Source organism: Botryllus schlosseri, chromosome 1, assembly GCF_051294905.1.
Source record: "Botryllus schlosseri isolate E-star chromosome 1, Bs_hap1, whole genome shotgun sequence".
Classification (NCBI taxonomy): Eukaryota; Metazoa; Chordata; class Ascidiacea; order Stolidobranchia; family Styelidae; genus Botryllus; species Botryllus schlosseri.
This window is the reverse complement of record NC_137236.1, coordinates 34,578,815-34,604,645: the sequence shown is the minus strand read 5'-3', so window position 1 is coordinate 34,604,645 and position 25,831 is coordinate 34,578,815. Positions and strand designations below refer to the sequence as shown.

At 42.0% G+C, this 25,831-nt stretch overlaps 3 protein-coding genes across 4 annotated transcripts in view; 1 reads left to right on the top strand and 2 right to left on the bottom strand.

Moving 5' to 3' along the window:
* LOC145435743 (armadillo repeat-containing protein 1-like) overlaps nucleotides 1–25,831 on the bottom strand; it is a 391,422-nt gene that overhangs the window by 93,627 nt on the left and 271,964 nt on the right. The window lies entirely within an intron of this gene.
* LOC145435598 (uncharacterized) overlaps nucleotides 1–25,831 on the top strand; it is a 260,078-nt gene that overhangs the window by 135,479 nt on the left and 98,768 nt on the right. The window lies entirely within an intron of this gene.
* LOC145435872 (uncharacterized) lies at nucleotides 3,296–24,709 on the bottom strand. The gene is made up of 7 exons (XM_080313137.1): nucleotides 24,235–24,709; nucleotides 20,606–20,661; nucleotides 17,247–17,394; nucleotides 17,022–17,054; nucleotides 7,526–7,681; nucleotides 4,341–4,579; nucleotides 3,296–3,567 (listed from the first exon to the last, which is right to left on the bottom strand). The coding sequence occupies exons 1-7, from the start codon at nucleotides 24,290–24,292 to the stop codon at nucleotides 3,349–3,351; spliced, it is 909 nt and encodes a 302-aa protein (XP_080169263.1). The 5' UTR covers nucleotides 24,293–24,709; the 3' UTR covers nucleotides 3,296–3,348.

Here is a 25,831-nt window from a genome sequence, read left to right as displayed (position 1 = left end):
ATGCGACATGCAAGGTAGACGGGAGGCTCGATATGACAAAGTCTTGAAGATTGAATAACCGAGGGCGACATGAGAATTCTTCACAGTCAATTATTATTTATTTATGCACAATATGCCGTACGCTAATCTACAAGCCTTTGGGGAACCCCTAATCTTGAGTGAGTCACAAAAACAGAAGTCTACCACTACCACATTACACAACAACTACACATTTGATACATTACTTACATTGTGCGAGCGGAAACTCCGGTCAAGAAACACTGATCTAGGTAGGCTAATAGTGGCGCAATGGTAAAGGTCGTTAGTTCTAGTTCTCGTTTTAGTTGCGGTCTTTGAAAATTGGGTAGTTGTAGTTCTAGTTGTAGTGCTAGTTGCGTTTTTTGAAAATCCAGTAGTTTGTAAAAGTCTGCTCTTTGTCTAAGTTATTATCGCCCAATGAAGGTGGCGAGTAAAGTAGTAGTGCGATCCAAAGCTGTAACAACAGTGGATTATTCGGCGATGCGATATTTCTATTGCTATGGCACAATAATCATTATATTCAAGTTATTATTGATCTGTTCCAATATTCAAAGGTAAATTTCACGCTGATATAATTTGACTTTGGTAATGGCATGATTAATAGCCTGCAGGCCTGCGCCGAAACCGGATTGGTAAATTCTAAAATATGCGACTTATGATTTTGGCACGTTCAAATGTCCGCTATAGCTGCATTTTAACGTGACAGATTTTACGATGTCGTACGATTCATTTGTACTCTAGCATGGAGTCTTCGACTAATTATTTCAACAAACTATATGCCCAGTACAACAGCAATTTTATTCAAACATATGAGAGTGTGATTTTTCTGTGCCATGCGTGAATTCACAACGGTAAACCACATTCTAATGACGACTCTGGAATGCCAGTGTGCAAGGTCTCGTCAAATGAGGACTAATTGGAAATACATTGAATAGCCCTATTGTTGCGGCCCGCGGCGCCATCAAAAACTCGGTGTGAGATCTCTGCTTTAAATCATTATTCCAATCAAAGTTACAATATGGCATCATCTGTTGGAGAGTACTGCCAGTTTTAGGGCACTGAAGCCACTGCAAACATTACAACAACAGCTCCTTCGTATCAAAGCTAGGGACCCAACCAATGTTCCCTCTAAGCTGCGCACGTGCGCAAATTCTCAGTGCTGAAACGGTCTCTGCGCACAGAAAATTTACGCTGCGCACAAAAAATCAGAAATGATGTTTTTTTTTATAGTTGTTGCGCACTGTTGTCCAATGGACCACGCAGGCGCGCAGATTCGTGAAAATTAAGATGGAACATTGCCAGGGCCAAATAGTGTTTTCACTGCTGAAGTCAGAAACCGCGGTACAAGCGCACCCTGCAAAGGTAACTATTGCGCTCCGTGACGAAATGAGAGTTCACAGTCACCTGCGCCTCACTGAAGAATTTTTTTAGGATGGCCTCGTACACGTGAGCGATACTGATATCATTTCAATAGCGCATTATTTTCTGGGAATGGCGAAATAACATGGTATAACAAAGTTATAAATAACAATGGGCTAGCTCGAAGTTAATCTGCGAGAAACTAACGAATGATAGTCTTCTCCGCGTGGCATGAACAGTGCGTAAGATTTACTCAGGACCGTAACTTTCGCACCCCAAACCTCCCAATCGGAGGGGCCGAGCGCGAAGGGGGTCCAAAATTATTTCGAGAATTAACATAAATAATGGTGTCATTTTTGAAATTTTTCAGGAATTTTTTTTTGCGCTACGCGCGTTTTATTATTGTAAGATATCTGATTATTGGGTACCCTTTCCCAACAAAAATTAGGCGTGATTTATAGAAATGGGCAGATGGGCGTCGGCCATTACCGCACCATGACGCGCCAAGACGTATGAAGTTAAAGGCTATGTAACATCCGAATCCAAGAAGTGCGGCAGAACGATCAGCAGCGAGAAAACCTTGGGCGAAAAAGACTGCCCCGGTGCTGACCGAAAACTTCGATATATACAAATATATGTGTAATTGTTCATGTCCATGGGCGCCTAAATGGCTGGCGCCGAATGTTCCTGTCCTGGCGATCCGAGTCCCACAACAAGACAAATGCCATATCGAGGGAACATTATTTTCCAGTTAAGAAATACCGATTTGAAATCGTGTACGTCTTTTACTTTAGTACGTTTTGGCGATTTCAATATCTTTAGACATAACAGATAGGGGGTCACGAAATAGCATCATTTAACGAAGTCATTATATCAACGGGTACGCCCGAAGATGTTTTATTATTATTTAGAGGGCCTATCTATTCCAACACACCTCACTGGATCAGCTCTACCGGTAAATCTGATTATGCGAGCAGGGAGAGGATAAAAATTGATAGCAATATATATGTAATTTCCGATCATATTGGCCGATGCAATCATGAATTCTAGAAATTATTTCGCGCTTCGCGCGTTTAGGGACGGTACTAGTAAATGGGCACCCAATGTACATGATAAGTACCGGAAGAAGCCTAGAGCCGTAGGGGGTCTGGGGGGCTTCGCCCACCAGTAGTTAGTTTTATCACCCTATTGGAGGGTGGTTGCGCACTGTTGTCCGAGGACCTGCGCAATGAGTTGGCGTGTTTGCGCAGACTCTTGAAAAAATTAGAGGGAACATTGGCCCCAACGCGCCCAGGATGTCCGTCCGTTGAAAAGATCCGGTATCCTAAACATAACAGTTATGCGGAAATTGGAAACTTCCAAGTTTATGTATCAGTTCCACTGCGTTTACAGCCCCGAAACCTTCAATGACTTCTTCACCTCGGTATGGAAAGTGAATAAGTACAACACACGCACGTCCACGTCGTCCAACTACCATGTGGTTGTCGCTCGCTCTATCAAATATGCCGGACCTGCAGTGAGGAACAGCATCTTGCCAGCTATCCGACAGTTGTCGAGCATGTCCGCATTCAAGTCGAAATACAAACAATTTCCATTGACTCAATAATAATTAGTCCTCAAGTTCACTGAACCACGATCTGACATATTGATCTGGCATTCCGACACATGCCCCTAATTTTGCCGCATTTGATTTTATATCAACTTCGTATACTTTTCATTCAGTGTGTATTCCTCCTTTCTACATCGCCTACGACAGGTGGGTGTCTGATTTCAATAACCTGCCTACCCTTCGACGCCTTCCTAGCTTTTCATTGTTTCCCAGTCTTGTGGTGTTTTGAAATGATGAAATTGTAAATAAGTAAATTCACATTGAATTGAACTGATTTCATTCAGCATAAATAGCGGTGATTTCGTTTCATTCAAATTCAAATTTATTCAAACAACTGAAAACGCGAGCATAGCATCAGTTTATTATTGTGGACTGTTTTCGCAAAATACTCCGGAGGAAGATACCGTCGATAGACTGTTTTGCAGGCCCGGAGCAAAGTTCGCGACACCAGTCGCATCGGCCATCAGGTAAATTTGGGTGAGACTTGCCACTGCAATAGGACTACCAGGGCCATCGTAGCCAGCCCAGAAAAAGTTATCGTATGGTATTTCCTGTCCGTTTCTGTACGTCACAGTCGACGCCTGTTCAAAACAAAGAAAATTACAAAATGGTTCACGCATTGGAATAGCAGTCTACCAGCGGCGAGCGAATAGTAACCGTATTGAACTGACAAAAATTGCTAGTAAACTGAACTGAACGAATGAGCACTACTGGTACATGTCTTCAGGCGCGTGAAGGTGTCCATATTCCATCTCATCGCATTCACGTTCCAAGAAAACTCGATATATCTTGTTAGGCTTTCGTTCACACGGTTGCATTGAACAACTGTTACTTTTACTACTCGACTCATCGATCAATATAAATACTACTCGATTCATATAAAAATACTCCAGTCACAGCGCACAACCCTCATTCGAATACCCGATTTAGAATCGAATCACTGAGGTACCTTGTTTAATGTTTATGCCGGTCCTATATTAACACTTCACACTATGTTTTAAACTACCGCCGCTTCCACTTGAACAGGTATTTATGCAGAATATTAGTGTTGTAACCAAGTCACAAGGCTCTGAGTCACAAGTCAATCTCCACAGAGCGTTCATCCTCATACGAAATATTCCTATTACAGTGTGAGGCGGATACAAGTGCATGAAACGCGACTGACAGTCCGTCTAATATCATACGTGAAAGTCCGCAAGCAGCCATTTATTCATTTCCGACCCCAGATGAAGCACATGCCATTTCCAAATAAGCTGGTGGCACTGTAGAATTACCGCTAACGGCAGTCTATAAAATTAGGCAATTCCTAAGCATATGATGATGCATGTGGACTGTGGAGGGGTAGCATTTTTACCTCAGGGTCAAAGCCCATTCCCAAAGTGATAACATATGGATTAGGCACATCCGCTGGCTTCTTTTCACGGGCGAGGCTCACAAATTCATTTAGTTGAGCAGAATTTTGAATCTCCGCCAACAAATCTCCTTGATTTGCGCATACTGCAATAGCCTGATCGACGCCGACCAACGGAACCACAATAAGTGTAAAGCATTTTCCGGAATTATAGATTCCACCTTCTTTTCTGCAAACTTCTTCTGTAATTAAGAAGGATCAACGGTCGAGATCGCCCCCAATTGTAATGTCGGAGTAGTAGCCACTAGGGTTGTGTCAACGTGACGTCCACGTTCACTTCTGTGTGTGTCTCAGAAACTTAAAGGTACGCGTTCGCAAGCGAACCTTGTAGGTTCTTCACCGTGAACCTTTTTCTTATATTACAATTTCCAGCAATTGAAATGGTGAGGAGGAACCTAGAGAAACCTCCTACACTTGGGTAGGAATTCTGGAGTCGACCTCAGTCGCACTTAGACCCGCAAACCATTGGTGTTGGATCTGTGGATCATACATACCGACACCGCAACTGCGCGTCGTTTCGCCATTCTCCTATCTGTTCATTACATTGCATTTTGTTCTGTGTATCACTTTATACATTGTGTGTGTCTTGATCGAATTAGAGGTATAGCCTGACTAATATCGATTTTCAATTGCTATCGATTTTATTGAATTATAATAGCGTTTGATTGTTACAGTTGACATATTTGATGCTGTTTAATAATTCGGCATGTACCTCAGCATCGTGGCATAATGTGGCATCAGTCATTGCCAGGTATTGTGTATATTGATATATTACTTCATGGAGATATAGCTTTTGGATTTGCTATATGACTTCACAAGACATCAAAGTTTCGTGCTCAAAATCGCTTTCGCGCGCACATAGAACCTATCAAAAGGTTGGCGTTCACACAAACCAGAATATTTCAAGTATTCTTCAGATTCTACTTTTACTTGGTACTATTTTGTGATCTACTTACTTTATTTTCGCTATTTACAGTTTGTGAAAAACAAGTAACATATTCTTCAAATCTGGGAGGGGGAGACTGATTAAGGCAGAGAGTATTTATGGGATGTTTTCGCAAAGAACCAACAAGAATTTTAATTTTAAGGAAGTTTAGTGAAGTGCATAATGTTCGTCGTGCTTCGGTGCGTGTTGGAACGACTCGAGTAACCTTTTTCAGATGCTTTGACTCTACTCGGGTCTCTTTGCAAAAATGGCTTAATTTGATCGACTCGGTGGTGTAGAAATATGGATTGACTCGCGACTCGAACAAAATTTGAGAGTCAATTTCAAGTCAACAAGTAATGTAATCGGTGTCGACTAAGTCGCTGCACATATCAACGCGATATCATGACCTGTATGATGACACAGCCTGGTTGTACTGAGCCGTCGTCGATATGACAAAAATTAATTGATCGCAAGCGAAGAGATTGGAGCTTACGTGTTCATGAACTGGTAGTATTCTATCAATATATGTTATATTATCCGTGGACATGTGAGCATGCGACATTATATCATGCGACACTTCGGCATGCGATCATTGGGCATGCGAAAAATGATAATGTCGGTAAATTTACGGGTTAGGGTGGATTATGGCTGGATTTACGGCTGGGTTAGGATAAGGCTTGGGGTTACGATATAGCCTATATAAAGGTAAATTGTTATGCTTTGGGTTTGGGTTAGTTTTTGCGTTATAAAGTCGCATGCTGAAAGGACGCATGCTAGTGTCCCATGCTAAATCGTCGTTTTCAATTGTGTCGCATGCTCATATGTCTGGCAACCGTGTTTTAGACTACTCAGTGCGTACCTTGGCAAACCTCTTGCTGCGAATGAAATCGGACTTATATAGTTTGCATTAAGGCTTAAATTGCATCGTATGGATGTATGGGAGGGTTGCGTATATCAATTTGTTATAACTTTCTGAGGCTTCACATTCTATCATCTGTTTCGCTGACAGTAGGCTTACCATACGTCCTCTTTTAAGAGGATTTGTCCTCTTTTTTGACTTTTTTGAAAGTGTCCTCGGAGGACGCCCTTTTGTCCTCTTTTTTGAGATTTTGACCTCTTTTTTGAAAATTTAGGTCAGATTTAGAGCAAATTGCGAGTGATATGCCGCAAATTAGCACAGAAGTGACGCTCCGGCGGGTATTTCGGAGTGAAAAACGGTGATTTTAGCTCTGAGCGAAAAGATGACCTTTTTTTTTTTCCTAGTCATCCACCTGGCAATTTGGAGAGTAAAACGTTATTTTGAGCTCTGAGCGGAAAAGATGACCTCGGTTTTCTAAGTTGCAAATTTCTAAAAAAGTGTCCTCTTTTTAGATTTCCGAAATATGGTAAGCCTAGCTGACAGATACCAACGTGGTATAGAAGTTCTTCGTTTGTGTGAGCCATACAACGCTCTTATGAATGTAGAATTAACTCGATAGTCCTTACTCGATTCTAGGGTAGCCTACTCCAATGGGTACTTCAATCATCCTGCAAAATGCCACTAATACTTGAATTTTGCCTCATACTTCGAAAATTTGACACGAATTTGTCACTTGACTGGGGACTTGACTCGAATTGACTTAACTTCACTTGACTCGACCTGAGTCACCTCCAAATATCGAATGACCTGACTTGATCTTCAAATTTCGACTTGACTTGACCAACATCAAAATATGCAATGACTGGATATGACTTGCGACTCGAAGGTAGTGACTTGATCCCAACAATGGCTTTGGAGGAAATAGATATGAAGTGACTCTGTGATCGCGAAAGTATCAGTCGATGTAATTTGGATAGCGGTTTACACGGTAGAGTTCACACCTATACCATACCAGCCATACCATTACCATACCACCCATACCATACCCCCCATACCATACCAGGGAATCCCCACACCCCACCATACTTGAACATTGCCATATCCCATATCAACATGTCATTCAATACCACTGCACACCGTTGCTCGGGTGGGAGGAAAATCTTGCTGCCTCGAGTTGTCGGCAGTAAATGCGAATGATCGACTTCTCGGCAACGTATACACGGTTGTTCATTTGCACAGCTTTTTGTTATCGGAGGCAGTAACTCGCAATACCTTTTACCCGCCTATGCACCGCTTACTTTTGCAAATGATCACATTCTCAATTCCAACCAAAGTCCTTACCTAATGGACATTTCACTCCGGTGGTGCACCATCCATATCGCTCATCATTACCGATGCATCCTGATTCACTGCGGCACTGCCTCGTGTAGCGCTGTAATCCTCTTTCCTCGCCGCATGTGGAGCTGCATGCACCCTGACGTGTCCATGACGCCCACCCTGAAAAGCACCAAGACTTTTCTATCAACGAAAGTTGTGCATTTGAAAAGTCTAGAACAGGGGTTCCCAATCTTTTTGATGCCGTGGCCTCTTTGGAATTTTTTTTACCAATAAATGGCTTCCCTCTTTTGTCAACCTTTTCAAGCACGTAAAATATTTGGTTAATGTCATGACTGAACTTGTTTTTGCAGTGTCTTGATTCCCCATGTGATAGCAAACATCCGAATATTGTTTATACACCGATTTCGTAGTAAGCCTAGTGCAGGGGTGTTCTTTCAACCTTCTTATTATTATTATAAACGGCCGCATTTCGAATACGTCTATGGCCTACCGTCGCATTCCAGCGGAGAGTCGTCATGGCCCATCTGGATGGCACATACTCATGTTAAATTGGCTTCCGGAAACTCCGCACGGTGGATGGGTTGCTTGTTCGAGTCCGACCGAAGTCGACTTGACAATTCCTATACCTAAGTTTTGGGGGTTTATCTAGGCTCGTCCTCGCCACCTCATCCCTGTAAGCGGTGTATTACAAAATCCTAGAAGTGGACCTTGCTATAAGTCGGCAGTTACGGGATAAAAATGATGAAGAATATCGGCCTGGTGTAGATGACGACAGTAGTCGACAAGCACCATGATTCATGAATACCACAAACAAACAAAAAACAAAAAATACCTGACAAATATAGTGACGGTATGGGTACAAGACGCCCAGGTGAGATTATAAACAGATTTCTTACAGCAATGTTTTGCAGGTACAGTATAATGAGATCAGCAAATATTTATCCCGTAACACGACTGGACAGTGGCGTGAGACTCTCGTCTTCTCTAATCTGACTCCAATAACGATAACATGACATTTCCCTACCGGCTGTACACACGGACTCGCAGTGTTCCGATTGCTCCGAATCGCAATTATCTCGGCTCCCGCAACTCCTTGTTCGGCGCCTTGTTCCAGACCCGCATTGAGCAGAGCAAGGCCCCCAATCTCCCCAGTGTACGGATAAATGCAAAATCAAAATCATCATTAATATCCACTCCCAGTCCTATTAATATAAAATAAATGATGATTGGCTTTAGAACACGTGAGTATATGTTTTGGCAAATTGAATTTCGTATATGCCAGGGGCTTTCAGCCTTTTTATGGTCACGACCCAAAATTTTGATTTGAAAATGTTCCGCTACCCACTTCTCAATTCAGCGCACTTATTAACACTCAGTAGTTGGAATTCCCTGGTATATGAGAATGTACCAATAGAGACCGAGCTAGCGCAACGCGGACTTTCGCTCGAAGACGCCAACGACCGCCCACGCTGGAGGCGCTTAACAAGGGCCCAAAACGGATTATCTTGATGTTCTTTTGTTTCCTGTTTTCTTTTGCCCTTTTATTTAATTATTTAATTGTAGGTCGATATATATATAGCGTAGTGCAGCAGAGATGGTCAAAGTAGTCAAGAAAGCTACTCAAGTATAAGTAGAAGTGGCGACGAACAAATCCACTCAGGAACGACTAGAAGTACTTCTTTCATTATCCACATAAAACTACTTGAAGGAGAAGGAGAATTGACTGACTTTAAAGCTACTCAAGTAAGTAGGTAGTTGTGAAAACAGTCTTAATTCGTTCGCACGGACTGTCAAAAGCTGCAATTTGAGCTAAGCGGAAGGTTCAGAGAGCTTGATTTGTATTGATGCATCCCAGGAGGTATTTCGACAGAATAAGTATTCTTTCGCATCATGAGAGGCAACTTATAGTATTGATATGAAAATGCGATACTAACGCTCTGTTTACTAGAAGACCCCATTTTAGAGAATATCATGGCATGGTACACTACCCCATATTATAAAGGTCTCAAGTTTAGGCGAAGAGCAATACGGAAAAATTGTATCAGCTACGGTTTTCACACTTTGCGCGTTGAGTATACGTTAATAACGAATATTGTGCATCGTAAAAGTTATATTTAGTGAAGCTTTATTTTCAGAAAATATAGGCCTTGCTGCACTTGCTTTTACGCTTCAACATGTATGTTCTGCCAGCAAGAGAACTGAAAGTAATTAGAACTCAAAGTATGATACTCGGAATGAAAAGTGAAATACATATACCACTACTAAAAAGCGGAAAATATTTCATGTCTTTTGTCCATAAAGCTTCAAAGGGGATCTACTAAAACAGGTGTAACGTTCAAGAAAGCAGGATTTTCCAGATTAGCAGGACACGTCACGATATGATAGGTTCGGTAGTTTCAAACGTTATGGTGGGCCATATTTACTGCGATGAAATATTGAATATGGGCGCCAATGTGGTGTGAGCGGAACCAAGCAATCCGGTACCTAAATTATATTTGTCACTCCATAACTATACTGTGCACAAAGCTTAACAAAATTTCTGGGCTTTACTTGACTTTTATGAATATTAAGTGTTGGTACTCCGTGAAAACAGCCCCGAAATTCCTCAGGCTATCTTTCGTATTAGTGGAGTAAACTACTTCTACTTGACAAACTGAAAACAGAGAAAAGTAAGTAAGTTGATCACAAAATATTACGAAGTAAAAGTAGAAGTAGAGAAACTGATCTACTTGAGTAAGTACCAGAAGTAGAGGGAAACTACTTGAGTACTTCCAAAAAGTAGAAGTACTTCGTTACTGACCACCTCTGAGTGCACGACGGGGGGCACCAAACTGTCAGAGTTCCCATTGGTATGCTTGATTTTGATAACTAGGTAAAATTAAGCTTACGCTTATAGACATGAATTTGTAATGTCAGATTTTGGACTCATGTTCAAATTACTTTTCGAATATTTTGCTGTCGGGCTGCACTTGAAATTCAAGCTTTCACAAAGCCACAAGTCCTGCCACCAGGGAGACGACTTTGTAATGTAATAGATCTTAGCTTAGAATGCGACGTCAACTAACTATAGATCTTGATTGCTTTGTGCTTTAGATTTCCGCTACGTCCTGCCATTGCCACGGTCCTGCGTAGGCCTATATTTCATTTCATTAGCATTGAAATGTACCAAAAACCAGCAACCAAAAAGAATGATCGAGCGAATCAGCGTTTACACGCGACCCACGGTACTCATGGTGTTTTGCGACTGCAATGGTCATTTACACCAAACCGAATATCTTTATTATGATGTCACATGAATTTACGTCGCCGCTCACGCGGATCAGATGTCGCCGAGGAGCCAAGAAAGAATCTCAACACTAGGGGCTTTGACACAAAAGTTGGAATTGACTACATCGGGTCGAATCTATAACATATTGATTTATCAGATTTCACGAGATATTTGATGTGATTCGGCACCAAAAGCGTGTTTTTGAGACGAGGTACGTTATTGATTCTATCTAAATGTCAAAAACTCGATTTCCATAATGCTGACGCAGACGTTTGTTCGTTGAAGCAACCAATCTTAAAAGCAATCTACCAAAGCTAAAATGACATACTTATCTCATATTCCAGCGCATATTTTCAGAGATTTTTGAGATATCCTAGTTTGAAATTTAGAATGCCGTTCACCCGCCAATGATTACTCGACCATGCATTGAAGAAATTATTACGGGTACAACAAGCGTACTGTTTATTTATATGTGCGTCAATGGGCTATTTGTAGGACTTTGATCACGTATAATTGGTCGTAGGTATAGGAACAATTGACTGTTAGCAAGCTACTCTCTTCTGCATATGTGTTTGGGGTAAAGTTATCATTGTAAATATTTGTTTAAGGTTGGAAACGTGCAAAAATCTGAGACGTGGCTACTGGCTAATTGCTATGCAGGGTTGTAACTGTTATGTTCTTGATCTTGTTTGAACAATAACTCAATACGACGAGGTTGCAATACGAAATCAGTATATTTTACAGCAGTATGACTTTAAGGCAGCGACACGATCCAGAGTACAGTTAAATGAAAAGACCACGAGACAACAGAGCACAGGGTAAAAATACAAGCACGACACACAAGGAAATAATGATTGGAGTTAATTACTAGTCCTATAGAAATCAGGAGACATAGGAAACAACAGTGAACGTAAATGCACGAACATAACAGTCCTCCCCTGTAAGTTAGAGGGTTGCCCACATTTACGTAAGTCTATAGAAATCGGTGGGTTTCCTATTCCTAAGAGGATAACGTCTGCCCGACGATTGAGCAGGACTAGCTGCAGGGCGTTGTGCCGTATTCCTGACCAATGGTTGCTCAGCTTGGGACTGTTGAGGCTGAGCAACTTCCTGTGTGGCTTTATCATGACCAGTGGAAATCAAGCGTGGTTGGAGTTGGTTTTTGTGCCTCCTCCAATACCCATGATCCGTTTTTATAATGTACACAACACGCCCCAGTATTTCCGTCACCACGCCAGCAACCCACTTTGGTCCGCTTCGGTAACTGCGAGCGTAAACCGTGGAACCAATCTCGAAATGAGTGACAGATTGTCCAGGCGTAACGGGTTTCGATTTGTCGAAGGGCGAGCACAAACTTAACAAATTGCGCGGCTGTCGACCATGTAAAATCTCGGCAGGCGTTTTCCAGTCTATGCCCGGGTGCGGTGCACATCGGTACGTAGCGAGAAGTGTTTGGAGCGCGAAGTTGAGATCTTTTCCCCCGTCGCAATTTTTTATTAATCCAGCTTTTAAAGTCTGGACGAAACGCTCCGCTTCCCCGTTAGAGGCAGGGCGAAAAGACGGTGATACGATGTGGCTGATTGCCAAATTAGAGCAAAACGTATCGAATTCATTCGATGTGAATTCCGGCCCGCCATCCGTGACAATTGTTACGGGCAAGCCTTCAATAGAAAAGACTTCCCGCAAAGCGTTGACTACACACAAGGTTGTGGTAGATCCGACATTCATTACTTTAACGAAAGGATATTTCGAATGCGCATCGACGATGACAAGAAACATCTTGTTGTTCATTGGACCTGCGAAATCCAAGTGAATTCGTTCAAAGCTTTCAGAAGTTTTAGGCCATTCGCGGTACTGACGATCAGGCGCTTTCATTACCTTACGGCAAGCGTCGCAACTCTTGACGAGATTTTCAATGTCGCGATTAATGGAAGGCCATGCGATGTAACGTCGAGCCATCTGCTTCATTTTCGCGATACCCCAATGTCCTTCGTGCAACAATGATAAGGCTCGCGAGCGAAGTGACTGCGGAATTACTACGCGCTGAAACCCATCAATATTGAGCATGACTATGTCTTCGTGCAGAGAAAGCGAATGTTTGCGAGTCGAAAACCAAGAAAAATCATCAATGTGCACCTTTGGATTCCAATTACCATGAGTGACAGATAATTTTACTAGTTTCATGGTTTTGTCCTTCAGCGTCGCATCGCGAATTTCATTGCGAGTTAACGGTAAGCCATCGAATGCCATATTAATAGCGTGAACGATCTCCGCGTTTTCACGAATTTCCAGTTCGTCAAACTCAGGGTCTGGACCCTTTGGTAGGCGGGATAAACCGTCGGCGTTTCCGTGCTGATTAGTCGGTTTATAGCGAATATCGTATTGATAAGCCATGAGCGTTAGTGCCCATCGCTCTAAGCGTTGCGCTGTAATCACGGGAATTTTCTTGTCCGGCGAGAAAATAGCTAAGAGCGGTTTGTGGTCCGTTACGAGCGTAAATTTTCTACCATACAAGAATTGACGAAATTTAGTGACTCCGTAAATGATTGACAGAGCTTCCTTCTCCATTTGAGAGTAGGATTTTTGCGAATCGGAAAGTGTTTTTGACGCGTGCGCGATCGGTCTCTCTTCGCCATTGTGCTCGATTGAGAGGACAGCGCCAATTCCGAATTGAGAAGCATCAGCTGACAAAATGAGCTGCTTGTTTACATCATAATGAGCTAACTGCGTAGCGTCGATTACGTCGTTTTTGAGAATGCAAAAAGCTGCATCACAGTCCGCATTCCAAATGAATTCCGCGTCTTTTTGAAGAAGACGGTACAAGGCAGCGGCTTTATTCGTGAAATTAGGAATAAACGCGCGATAATAATTTACTTTGCCCAGGAATGCCTGTAGCTGGCGAACATCCTGAGGTTTAGGCAACTGTTTGATTGCTTCAACGGATTTGTTAGACGGGCGTTTGCCATCCTTGTCGATTATATGACCAAGGTACTCGATACTACTTTTGAAAAATTCACATTTAGCGAAGTTGACGGTGAAACCGTATTCGGTGAGGCGCTCAAAGAGTAGCGATAAGTTGCGAAAATGATCGCGTTCATCAATGCCAGTAACGATTATGTCATCGATAAAACTAGCAACACCGGGTAAGCCGGCGATCATGGCATCAATACAGCGTTGAAAATTTGCGGGACTAGATGCGACTCCGAAACACATGCGTCGATAACGGAATATTCTAGCTGAAAATAAGCATCGGCAAGATCGATTTTCGTGAAAATACAACCACCCTGTAACTTGTGAAGAATTTCATCCAAGGAGGGCAGGGGATGTTGATCTATCTGAATTTGTTGATTCAATGCTTTGAAGTCACCACAAATGCGTACTGATCCATTTGATTTAGTGACGGCAACAATTGGTGCTGCCCAATCACTGTAATTGATTGGTTCGAGGATACCTTGATTGACTAATCTATCCAATTCGGTTTGAACAGCGATTTGCCTTGCGAAAGGCAAAGGGCGTGGCTTGTTGAATACGGGCTTGGCATTAGGTTTCAAGTGAATTGTCACCTTTGTCTTGGTGCATCGTCCTAATACATTAGAGAAAACGGAGGGAAATTTGGACTGAAAAGATACCAATTTGTCGTTCGAATCACAAATGTCAATAGTATTACATGATTGCGATTTGACCATCTGCGAGGAAATTGCATCCAAAGCAGACGTTCCCTTAGCGGTCACGGAGAAAGCATCGCTCCAATCCAGACCAAAAATGTTTTGCCCACGGTGTTCGTCGAGAACTACCAATTTTAAGCCAACTCGAACTTCGGAACCCACCTGCACGCTTACAGTGCAAATACCTTTCACTTTCAGTGGCTTGTCGCCATACGCTACGAAAGAGCAATGGTATGCTGAGAGTTTCGGAGAGCCCAAAGTTTTGTACCCAGTCAATCCCACCATGGCGGAGGGTGCACCAGTGACCCACTGTGTCGGCAACGGAATGCCGTTGATGCTGGAGTTGATCCAGAGCTGGTTTCCTACGCGTCGATATAGTTGATCGATGTCGAAGGAGAGGAGCGGCACTGAGCAGAAATTGACGGATGTGACCTGTTGCGTGATACTAGGTTTGGACATGCACACAGGCTTGATATGACCTTTACGACCACATTTCTGACATACTGAATGTCGATATTGACAGTCTTTTCTCTGGTGATCGATGAAACAGCGGCTGCAGGATTTCAGTCTTTCCGGGAAGTTGCCGTGGATGGATTTGGAAGGTTTTTTCCCCTTCTGATAACTTCCCGTCATTTTGTTGACGATGGAAGCGTCTTTACTGCTACTCTCGCCTTGGATAACCCTATCAGTTTCCAGCGTTCTCACGTATGTTGCGGCTACTTTGAGAACGTCGTCAAGGGATGGATTGGTTTGTGTTAGACAATGCCGTCTCACATCCGCGTGCGGCGTTTCTTTAATGATGAGATCGCGCATTAGCTCATCAACGTAGCTCTGATCACAGCCATCTCTTGAGCATATGAAGTTGCAATCTTTGGAGATTCCGCGTAGAGTAGCGATCCAATCGGCGTACGATTGTCCCGGCTGCATTTTACAATTGTAAAATTCGTACCTGGCTGCTTGCACATGAATGGAGTCCTTGAAGTGTGTAGACAATTTCTCAGTCAACGCGTCGAAAGTTTGCGCACTGACCTCAGCAGCACCAAACAAATTACGTAGGAGCGAGTAGGTTTCAGGTCCAACCCATGAGAGTAGACACGCTCTTTTTTTCTCCATGCTGGAAATGCCGTAAATTGCTAGGTGATGGTTGAATCGTTGCAGATATTGGTCCCATTTCTCCTTTGATTTGATGAACGAATCAAACTTGGGAGCGGTAGCTTCAGATGTTGACGAACCGGGACTCGACCTCTGTGTTAACTGCGCCATCTCTGTCATGACTTTTGCCATTGCTTCGTCATGCTTTGCTTGCTGCATCGCATGTTGCTTCAAATCTTCTCTGTGCTGTGCGTGTTGTTGCTCCAGCTGTGCTTTTTGATTTGCCATTGTTTCATGTAGGCTTGCCATCATTGCCTGCTGCTTCTCGGGCAGCTTCAATAAACCTGAATCCATGCTTTATCTTCGTCGCAGAAATAACTATGAATCCGACTTCTGACACCAATTGTTATGTTCTTGATCTTGTTTGAACAATAACTCAATACGACGAGGTTGCAATACGAAATCAGTATATTTTACAGCAGTATGACTTTAAGGCAGCGACACGATCCAGAGTACAGTTAAATGAAAAGACCACGAGACAACAGAACACAGGATATAAATACAAGCACGACACACAAGGAAATAATGATTGGAGTTAATTACTAGTCCTATAGAAATCAGGAGACATAGGAAACAACAGTGAACGTAAATGCACGAACATAACAGTAACCAAGTCAAAAGGTTCCGAGTCACAAGTCAATCTCATACAAGCCAATCCATACAATCCAAGTACCGCCATACAAATGCGAACCGCAGAGGAAAATGATGCGTCCCATGAACAAATACCAAGTTGGAATCGTGTGCGTCTCACGAATGAAGATTTTTCTGATACGTATAGGCGATTCCAAAATATTTTGACTACACCACAATCCTGATGAGAGATAACAACATGCAACAAAGTGATTAATAAGCGGAAGTTGAATCATCAGAAATGCTGTGCCAAAATTATTCGAAGGCATCCCTTCATCAGCTCTACTGGGTAATCTGATCACGTGGGATAAGAATGGATAAATAAAGGCGAAAAAAAAACAGACAGTAATATGTCAAACTACCAGTATTATTGACGAAACTAAAAACATTTTTGCGTTCCACACGACTATTATGAACCGAATTTTATACGTAGTTTTAGTACATATATAGTAAACTTGCGAGGATGTTCTGCTTCTACATTTGTAAACTCTTATACGCAAGGTAGCCTACTTCTCTCAGTGACGGCACAGAACACCACAGACGTCTTCTGCGGTGCAAAACGGTGCAGATAAGCCACGACGACTCTCCGCTAGAATGGGGCCTTATACTACCGAAATGCGGCCGTGTTTAGCAAAATGGTTGAACACCCCTGGATCACGCTTACTGCGGAATTGGTTTACTATGTGTCAGGGGTGTACGAATTTTGAGTACACCTTAAGAGATGGTACCACGACGAAAAAGGTTGAAGAGCACTGCATTATTGAAGCAAAATCATACTACATACCCGAATCTGTTCCTGAGCTTCCTGAATTTCGCTCTGAAAAATATCATGCAGGGTGTGGTCTAAGGTTTTATTCCCACTTACAGATTGCAAAACTTGAACATCATAACTATCGATACATGATCGGATACAAACTTACACGATGCAAATATATTCTCACGTGCAGACGTACACACACCCACAGTCCCACACCCACTAACATTCTCAATCTATTTATCATACAATTACCTTGTCGTGCATAAATTAGCCACAATAAAGTAATCAGTTGTTGACGCCGCTGTGACTGGCTTGTCGCAGCTGCGTTACTAATCGTTGTCTGAGGTTGACACGGTCCAACGTAATACCCGGCAACCGTCCAAATCAAGCATCCACTATGCTGCGTCAAAAGAATTCCAGTTACCGTACTATAGTAAACATTAGGGTTGTTCCAAAATAATTTTGTTTTAGATTATTGCGGTTATTAGCTACAGTTGTTGGGATAACTAAAAAACGTTACACATCAAATTTGGCTCAATTTCCACCAGTTGTAGTGGGGGCTGTTCATAAACAAGAAATCTTGCCGCAAATCAAGAACACTTTGTGTATACTTCATGCACCTAAATAATACTCCTCGGGATTTGTTGTAGTTAAAACATGTTTTATATAAAATGTTTTAAAACTCCGTTTGTTTTAAATGCAACCCTATTTTCATGCAGCTGCTGTGAAGTATGGATCTCTCCTGGCTTACAGCCCAACTTCGCTTGCGGACGACTCTGAAAGTCTGATTAGTAGGGCAAGTTTTTGTTGCAGTAAAATCGCGGGAAAGTTGCACTTAATTTTAACAAAATTTGCAGTAAAAAGTTGCATTTTTAATTTTTGTTGATTTATTAGGGCATGAGATAGTTAAACGGTTCCGTTATATGAACTGGTTCCTGCATAGCTTTCAAAATTGTTACTTTTTCATTTCACGGACGGTTTGGCGAATGGTGAGACCGCCAAAAATGACAATTTTCATCGGTACACAGCAAATTGCGAAATGCGGGAATAACCCCCCTCCCCAAAAAAAGCCAAACAGCCTAGCATAACCTATCCTCCTAAAACAAGTCAGATAGCACACCTCAAACCTCTTAAATCTGCAAAGTTGACCAAATTGATTGCAGAAAAAATCACTCTAAGCGACTTTAACAAAATCAATAGCCTGAAAAAGGTCACCCGTGAAAATGTAATTTACGGCGGTCTCGCCTGAGCGTTTGTGTAATGAGAACCTATGTCAAATTTACACGACATAATAAATATAGCGGTCTATATACCTATTTTTCGGGCACAGTCGTGCTTGGCAGAGGTATAGTTGAACTTCTTGCTTACAAGCCATTGTGTCATAGATAACAGTCAAATGCAGCTAACCCATCGTATAACACAGTGGTTCCCAACGTGGGCGATATCGCCCCCCAGGGGGCGATTTGTCGGTCCAGGGGGGCGAAAATAGCCAAGGGGGCGATAGGGGGGCGAAAACGGACGAAGGGGGCGATAGGGGGGCGATGGTGCGTTGAAATGGCTATATTGCCGTCCATTGCCGTAACTGCCACACCCAAACCCCAAATTGGGAGGGGGGCCCGAGCTCGAAGGAGGCCCACAATTTTTTCGTGAATTAACATTAATCACAGAGTATTATTTTAGAAATTTAGGCAACTTTTTAAAAAAAAATTCGCGCAGCGCGCCATTTCGTGGTCACATATTTCTTGCTTATTGGATACCCTTACTCCAAGAAATAATACGCATGAGCTATAGAAATGGGCATCTCGGCGTCAGGCATTATCACACCATGAAGCACCAAGACATGAAGTTTCAGGCCATGGAACATGCGACTCCGAGAAGTGTGCCAGAACGAGAAAGCCTTGGCGGAAAAGGACTGCCTTTATGCTGACCGACTTCGATATATATACGATATACATATATATTTGATTGTCAATAGGCGCCTAAATGGCTGGCGCCATATAGTGTTCCTGTCCTGTCAATCAGGACCCTACAGAAAAATGCCATCTCGCAGAGAAAAATCAATTGCCGGTGCAGAAATACCAATTTGAAATCGTATGCCTCTTTTAGTTTAATACGTATGAGCGATTTGAATATCTTTTGACATAGCAGACAGGCCACGAAATGTCATTACTTAACAAAGTCATTATACGCCCGGCTCCGCCCGAATATATTCAATTATTATTTACGGGCCCTACATTTTCCAAGACACCTCACTCAACTTTACCGGTAAATCTGAATACATGAGCAGAGAGAGGATAAAAAATTGACTGCAATATATATGCAATTCCCAATCATATTGACCGATTTAATCATGAATGATAAAAAAAATTCGCGCTTCGCGCGAATTAAGCCGACTAACTAAAGAATCCAACAAATTGTGCTGAGAAGTAGCGGTAAAGAGGTATCGGGGGAGTTGGGTCTGAGGGGTGCAGAACTTGGCTTTATCGCCCTATGGAGGGGGGTCAAGACCAACGTATTGGGGGGGGGGTCAGAAGTTTGATTTATCGACCTATGGAGGGGGGGGGGCAAGAACAACGTATTGGAGGGGGGCTGACGAAGTGCTGTTACGGTCCTTTTGGAATCAAGTCGGAGAAATCACCTTTTTCTTAGTCAAATCACCAAAATTTAGCGGGAAAAGTGTAATTTCGAGGCCTAGCCGAAAAGTTGACCTTTTTTCTTAGTCAACTCGCCGGTGATTTCAGTCTGTATGCCCATTTTCGGTTCCCAATATTTGGGGAGCGATGATAGGTGTGGAGTTTGAAAAGGGGGCGATTAGTCGAAAAAGGTTGGGAACCACTGGTATAACACATTGTTATGCAAATCAAAAAGATTAGAACCATACTAGAAATAGTTTGTAGCATGTTTTCAGATCACTCCTTTACACTTTCACACATCATTTGATAAAAGTTGCAGTAAAAATTGGTATGAAAATAGAGAAAGAGTTAAAAAGGTTGCATTATAAAATCCCTCCAAACCGCTTAAAAAATCTATAAATAGTTGCACAAACTTGCCCTACTGATTAGCTTTTATCACGAACCTCAATTGACCAGCCAGTATACTAGAAAAATCAGATCGATGATGACATGAAGTCATCAATTATGCCATAGAAGAGCCTATCAGCACAGGGTGACGCACGACCTTGGTAAAATGATCATTTCGTTAGTCGTCCTATCAACGATCACCATTATCCGTTTTTATGTCTTTTATTGTAACTTGTAACAAGTGTCCTCTTTTCGGATCTATAAATATGGTAGCCCTAGCTAACACGCACTTTCTAGTTCTTTACATTACTTGCAACATTTATTGGAATAGGTCAACGATATTTAACTCGGCCCAAACGAAAATAAAAAGAAATGAAAACAATCCATGGGCGATACTGTACATTTCTTAAACACATGCAGCAACGAAATATGTGCATGTGCAGCTGCTATACGCACCACGTGACTGTCGTTATTCACTCGTTACAGTGAGTCTCGGAGGTATTTATCGGATTCGCTCTATATATAGAGTGTACATTAGTTTCGAACCAAAATAGGACATTCAGATTTGATATGTATATGAAAACTTCTTACTCTTACTACCGGGCTGGTTGATGTGGCGTTTTCTCCGCCCTCAGCAACGTCAGTACCTGCGCATATAAGTGTATGATCGTAAGTCAATGGTTCTCAACCCATGGCCCGCAGACGATAATTTCCCGGCCTGCGACATCTTTCATTATGAAAGCAATTGCTACCCTGATACTACGGTAGTTTCCAGGGTTGTAACTACTCGAGTCGCGATTTTTTGGTTACTCGACTTCACTCGAGTCAGTTTTTCAAATGCGTCAAATGACTCGACTCGACTAGAGTCAATTTTTGTATTGATTCGACCTTTACTCGAGTCATTCTGCATGACTCGAATCAAGGCATGTGACTCAAGACTAGGACAGCCAAGACAGACATTTCATTGTCGCTTCGAAAAATATAGTAAAGTAACCACACTATTGGTATTTCGTCTATCAGTCATGATACTTGGGAAATAGCGTCAGACACTGTTAAGACTGAGGAAAATTACTATATTCTGGATGCGAGCCATTCTATATCACTCTATAGCAGAATCGAAAAATGTGGATTAAGCTGAAAACCGAACAGTCAACATAATGACTTGGACTTGGACTCGAGTCAAAAGACCATGACTCGGACTCGAATCTCTTGTAGCTGGCTTGGACTCGGACTTGACTCGGTGGCAGGGTTGTAATGACTCGAGTCATGACTCGACTCGAGTCAGACTCGAGTCACGATTTTCGGATGACTCGACTCGACTCGAGTCATTTTCTCAAAATGCGGAAATAACTCGACTCGAGTCAATCTGTGTATTCACTCTACTTGGACTCGAGTCATTGCGCATGACTCGAACCAAGTCATTGACTCGAGATTCAGACGGCGAAGACCGACATTTCATTGTAATTTCGAAGCCAACACACTATTGGGATTTCGTTTGTTGGTACTGGTGCTTGAAAATGCGACCAGAAACTGCTAAAAGTGAGGAAAATTATTATATTATAAATGCGAACCATTCAATATCAACGAACAGAGTTAAGAAAGTGGGTTTAGGAAGACTTTAACTGGAAACTGAGCAGTCAACACAATGACTTGGATTCGGACTCGAGTCATAATACCATGACTCGGACTCGATCCTCTGTTCGCTGACTTGGACTCGGACTTGACTCGGTGGGAATTGAAAATGACTCGACTTGACTCGAGTCAAAAATATAAAAGTGAGATTGACTTGTGACTCGGAGCCTAGTGACTTGGTTACAACCCTGCTCGGTGGTGAATTGAAAATGACTTTACTTAACTCGAGTCAAAACTAGAAAAGTGTGATTGACTTGGTTACAACCCTGGTAGTTTCTTCTAGAGTTTTACATATCGGGTGATCTTAGAGTAAACGGTGCTAGCTATGATGTCAAGCCCAGCAATCCATATTTCGGGGCATTGTTAAAATTGCTTGGAATATCGCTAAACCCAAGAATCCGCTCTGTGAATTCAATAAAACTTTAACGTACTGTGCGAATATTCGCTGTTTCCAGAACTTAGCAGCAAGGCCAACATCACCTGACAAATTCCGAAGTTACAGTTGTCTGATTCAACCGTCACCAGAAGAGTAACAGCAGTGTCAGTCCATCTTTTATCGCATGTACTGAAACACGTTGTCACGTAGACTACTTTAGCCTAGCATTGGAAGAACGCTGTCGATTAATGCTTTAGAATGCATAAAATGTACGAAATGCCCGTATAAGACTGGTGTAAATAGGCTACAGTAGCCTAAATTTAATAGTAGTCCACAAATACATGGTGATGATATTTTGTGGCCATCAGCGTCTTTTTCTGTTAAAATGGGGCCCGCTATACGCTATTCTTACACATTTGGGGCACTGGCAAGGTAATTTAGTGTTGAGAAAAGCAGACGTGTAAGAATCCAGCTTGGGGTAGTGAACAACGAGCTGTCGAACAAAAACCATACTCCGTCTGATAAGTTACCGTTCAAGTGATACATGCGCACTTCATCAAACCAACTGCCTAGCCGTCATTCTCAATCGATAATTTTCTGGTAGCTCATGTGAGATTAGCCGGATTAGGAGTTATCAGCAAAACATCATCACATCGAAACTTAGTGTTAGTAGTATGTCACCATGAAGAGTAGCTCGGATTGGTACATCCAGTCAAATATGATGACACTACTGATTATCTCATGTGGCGAAGGTCACTATATAATTTATCACTGAATATTAAAGAACCAAATAATATTGCTTTGCGACAAGCAACACGAAATTTTATACCGTATAGTGGTAGGACTACCGCATCGCTGAACCTTTTTGAAATGTGCTGTGTGAACACGAGCGTGAACCTCATGACGTCACGTGACGTCATATTGCTAATCCTAACCCAACATTTCAGTGAAGCGATAGCCAATGTACTGTACAGTACACGATACCTAGCGACGACTCGGCTACATAACGCTATAATGCTAAAGTACATATTGACATTTACGTCGCATAAAAAATCCCATAAAATCAATATCTTCCGTCGTACTGCCAGCAATTTCGGCGAGGACTTGCAAGGGAATAAGCTTCGCCTTAACGGTCTAGCCCAGACAGGACAATGTATTCGGCGTCTGAGTATTGCTATATTGATATTGAGCAGAGTGTAAAGCGTTTTCTATACTTGCTACCGATATCACCCCATTAACAAGTTTTACAGCAGTAGCCAACCCTCCAATCGTACGGATTTGGTTTTTATGATACAGTAACCATATGAAATCAAGATTGACCCCGTTGGCCTACGCCTGCAAGATTTTTTGCATCAGATAACGGTATCAATTTCATGGGTTGGTTGCATAAGCAGCATTCTCTGACTACCAACCACATGCAGTGTATTTAGCTCTGGATGTAGTGTTATTTACGGGTCAAGCTCACAGCGGAGAGTCACTAAATATTCACAAACGGAAAGCTGGATATTACGAGCAAACTTTTGTTACAAAGCAAGTAAAATCTTTGAGATTGTCAAGGTGCATGCTCGTTTAGTGTTGATATTTTATGCTGACAGCGCCGCGTGCATCTAGAATGGTCTGTAGTTGAAATGCAATGAATTTCAACCAGAGATATTACAATGAAGTGAAAATTGTAATACATATCAAAAGGTTCCCAGTGCAGAACCTACCAAGGTGCGTTTGTGAACGTGAACCTCTAAATTTTGAAGGTTCTCACACTGAACGCGAACATGAACCTCACTTTCACACCATACAATGGTAGTAACACAATATTCGAAGTCATTCAGAAAGTCTCGAGTCATGGGCAACCACTCGATTAACTGCAAATAAATATGGAAATGCGACAAGTGAATGAAGTCTAATCGAGTCATTTTTCATGTTCATTAAATTTATTTGAGTTTATTGGAGTCAAAGTAAAATTGCGACGCGAGTCATTACAAACCCGAGTCTATGTAACAACACCGATTAACCTTAGGGTTGCTATAAAGTAGTTTTTTTCGAGAACATTCACCCTTACGAGTAAACAGTTAGAATGTGCATTGTGCATGTTTGTTGATCTATTTCGAACAAGAATGATCCGACCGCCTGTCCATGTCGCATATCAGGAGGTCGGGGTTTGCTAACGATCGCCAGGTAAACGGAACTTTGCAAGCAAAGAGATGGGCCTACTCACCGGAGCTTCTGCAGTATGCAATGAACAGGATTGTAGCGAATGCGAGTCTCTGATACATGTGGTCCTTTAACGTTTAAATACCTTTCTGTAATATAATAATTAACGATATTTATCGGACAAGCAGTATCGGTTGATACAGGATTTCTGCAAGACATCCGCATGCATTACATCTTGGTTCGCGACTGCTGATAGTTGGCATTAAACTTCTTAAACCCTATACCGCAAATATTAATAGCCTAGGGGAATGTTCTGGATCCGATATTTATTTATTTACGTCAAGTCGAATGTTAGCGAATTTCCATCAGTTAATAATAGTTTGTTTGTCCGAGAGAGAGAGAGAGAGAGTCTTTATTTTCATCCAACCAAAATACATAACAAACGGCAGTGATGGTGGTACAGAAAATATGCATGCACAGTATTCGGTATTAGATAGGAATGATCGATAAGACCGTGAAGGTCATCTAGTCTGATCACACCAGTCCGGTTTGACTATATCATTGCGGCAGTTACATCAGGCTTCTTAAACGGGTTGTTACCTCTCCCATTCTTAGCAGCAAATTTGGCGATTCGAAGCGGCTAGCACAAAATGATATGTGTTTTATTATGGAGCATTATAACAAGAGTGCCCTCAGTGGCGTAAACAGGAAATATGACTATACATTACCGGGCACGTCTGAATTCTTATCCTTTTAGCATGTTGTCTCCACCAATTTGCATCCAGTATTTCTGTCACACTCTGTCTCGTGTATTATATATGGAAATGGCGTTGCTTTAAGGACATTGTGGTTTACGATACCAACGTACATCCGTCAAAGTTTTATTGGTAATAGAACAGCAATCATTTAATGATCCACGCCGCACTGACAAGTTTTGCAACTAAGTCAAGTTTAGGTAATTTCTTTGCGATGACTCTAGCTCATTGGTTCTCAACTGGCGGTCCGCGATGCATTTCCAGCGGGCCCGCGCAACCTCTAAATTTGCAAAATGATTGAAAATTTCATTTAATTTTTAAATTAGGTAAATTACGAGGCCGTATCGCTTCATTTCTGCTAATACTTCATGACTCACATACAGTGTTGGGATCAAGTCATTACCTTCGAGTCACGAGTCATTTCGAGTCACTGCACATTTTGGCTCGAGTCAAGTCAAGTCAATCGATTTTCGAAGTTGACTCGAGTCAAGTCGAGTCAAGTCAAGTCGAGTCAAGAGTCAAGTCACAATTCAAGTCAAGTTGCCTTTTCGAAGTAGAGGGCATGATTACGTCATTGCATTTTGCTAGCTGTCTGAAATACAGATTGAGTAGTCATTGAATCTGAACTGATGAACGAATGCAGAGTTGAATATACACGCTATATCGCTCACATATATGTAGAACTGTTAAACTACGTAAGTAATTGCATAGCCTCAGTGTATGGTTCGCAGCAGAATAGAGAATAAAGATACGAATTGATAAGATGCAATACATTACCCACCTACAAATTGATATGATACAATTCGAGCCTGCGCCAATGATTGAGAACTATATAAAATATATTCGACTTCAATATCAGTAAGACAAGAGGCTTGGTTAAGGTATGAACAGAAATATACATTTTGC

Bases quoted from the DNA above. Each gene is read 5' to 3' on its own strand.
- LOC145435872 (XM_080313137.1), bottom strand. From the start codon at position 24,292: ATGTATCAGAGACTCGCATTCGCTACAATCCTGTTCATTGCATACTGC. The intron at 7,682-17,021 runs GTATGTAGTATG...GGTGCTTTTCAG, and splicing joins AAGCTCAGGAACAGATTCGG to GGTGGGCGTCATGGACACGT. The intron at 4,580-7,525 runs GTAAGGACTTTG...TCTTAATTACAG, and splicing joins CGGAGTGAAATGTCCATTAG to AAGAAGTTTGCAGAAAAGAA.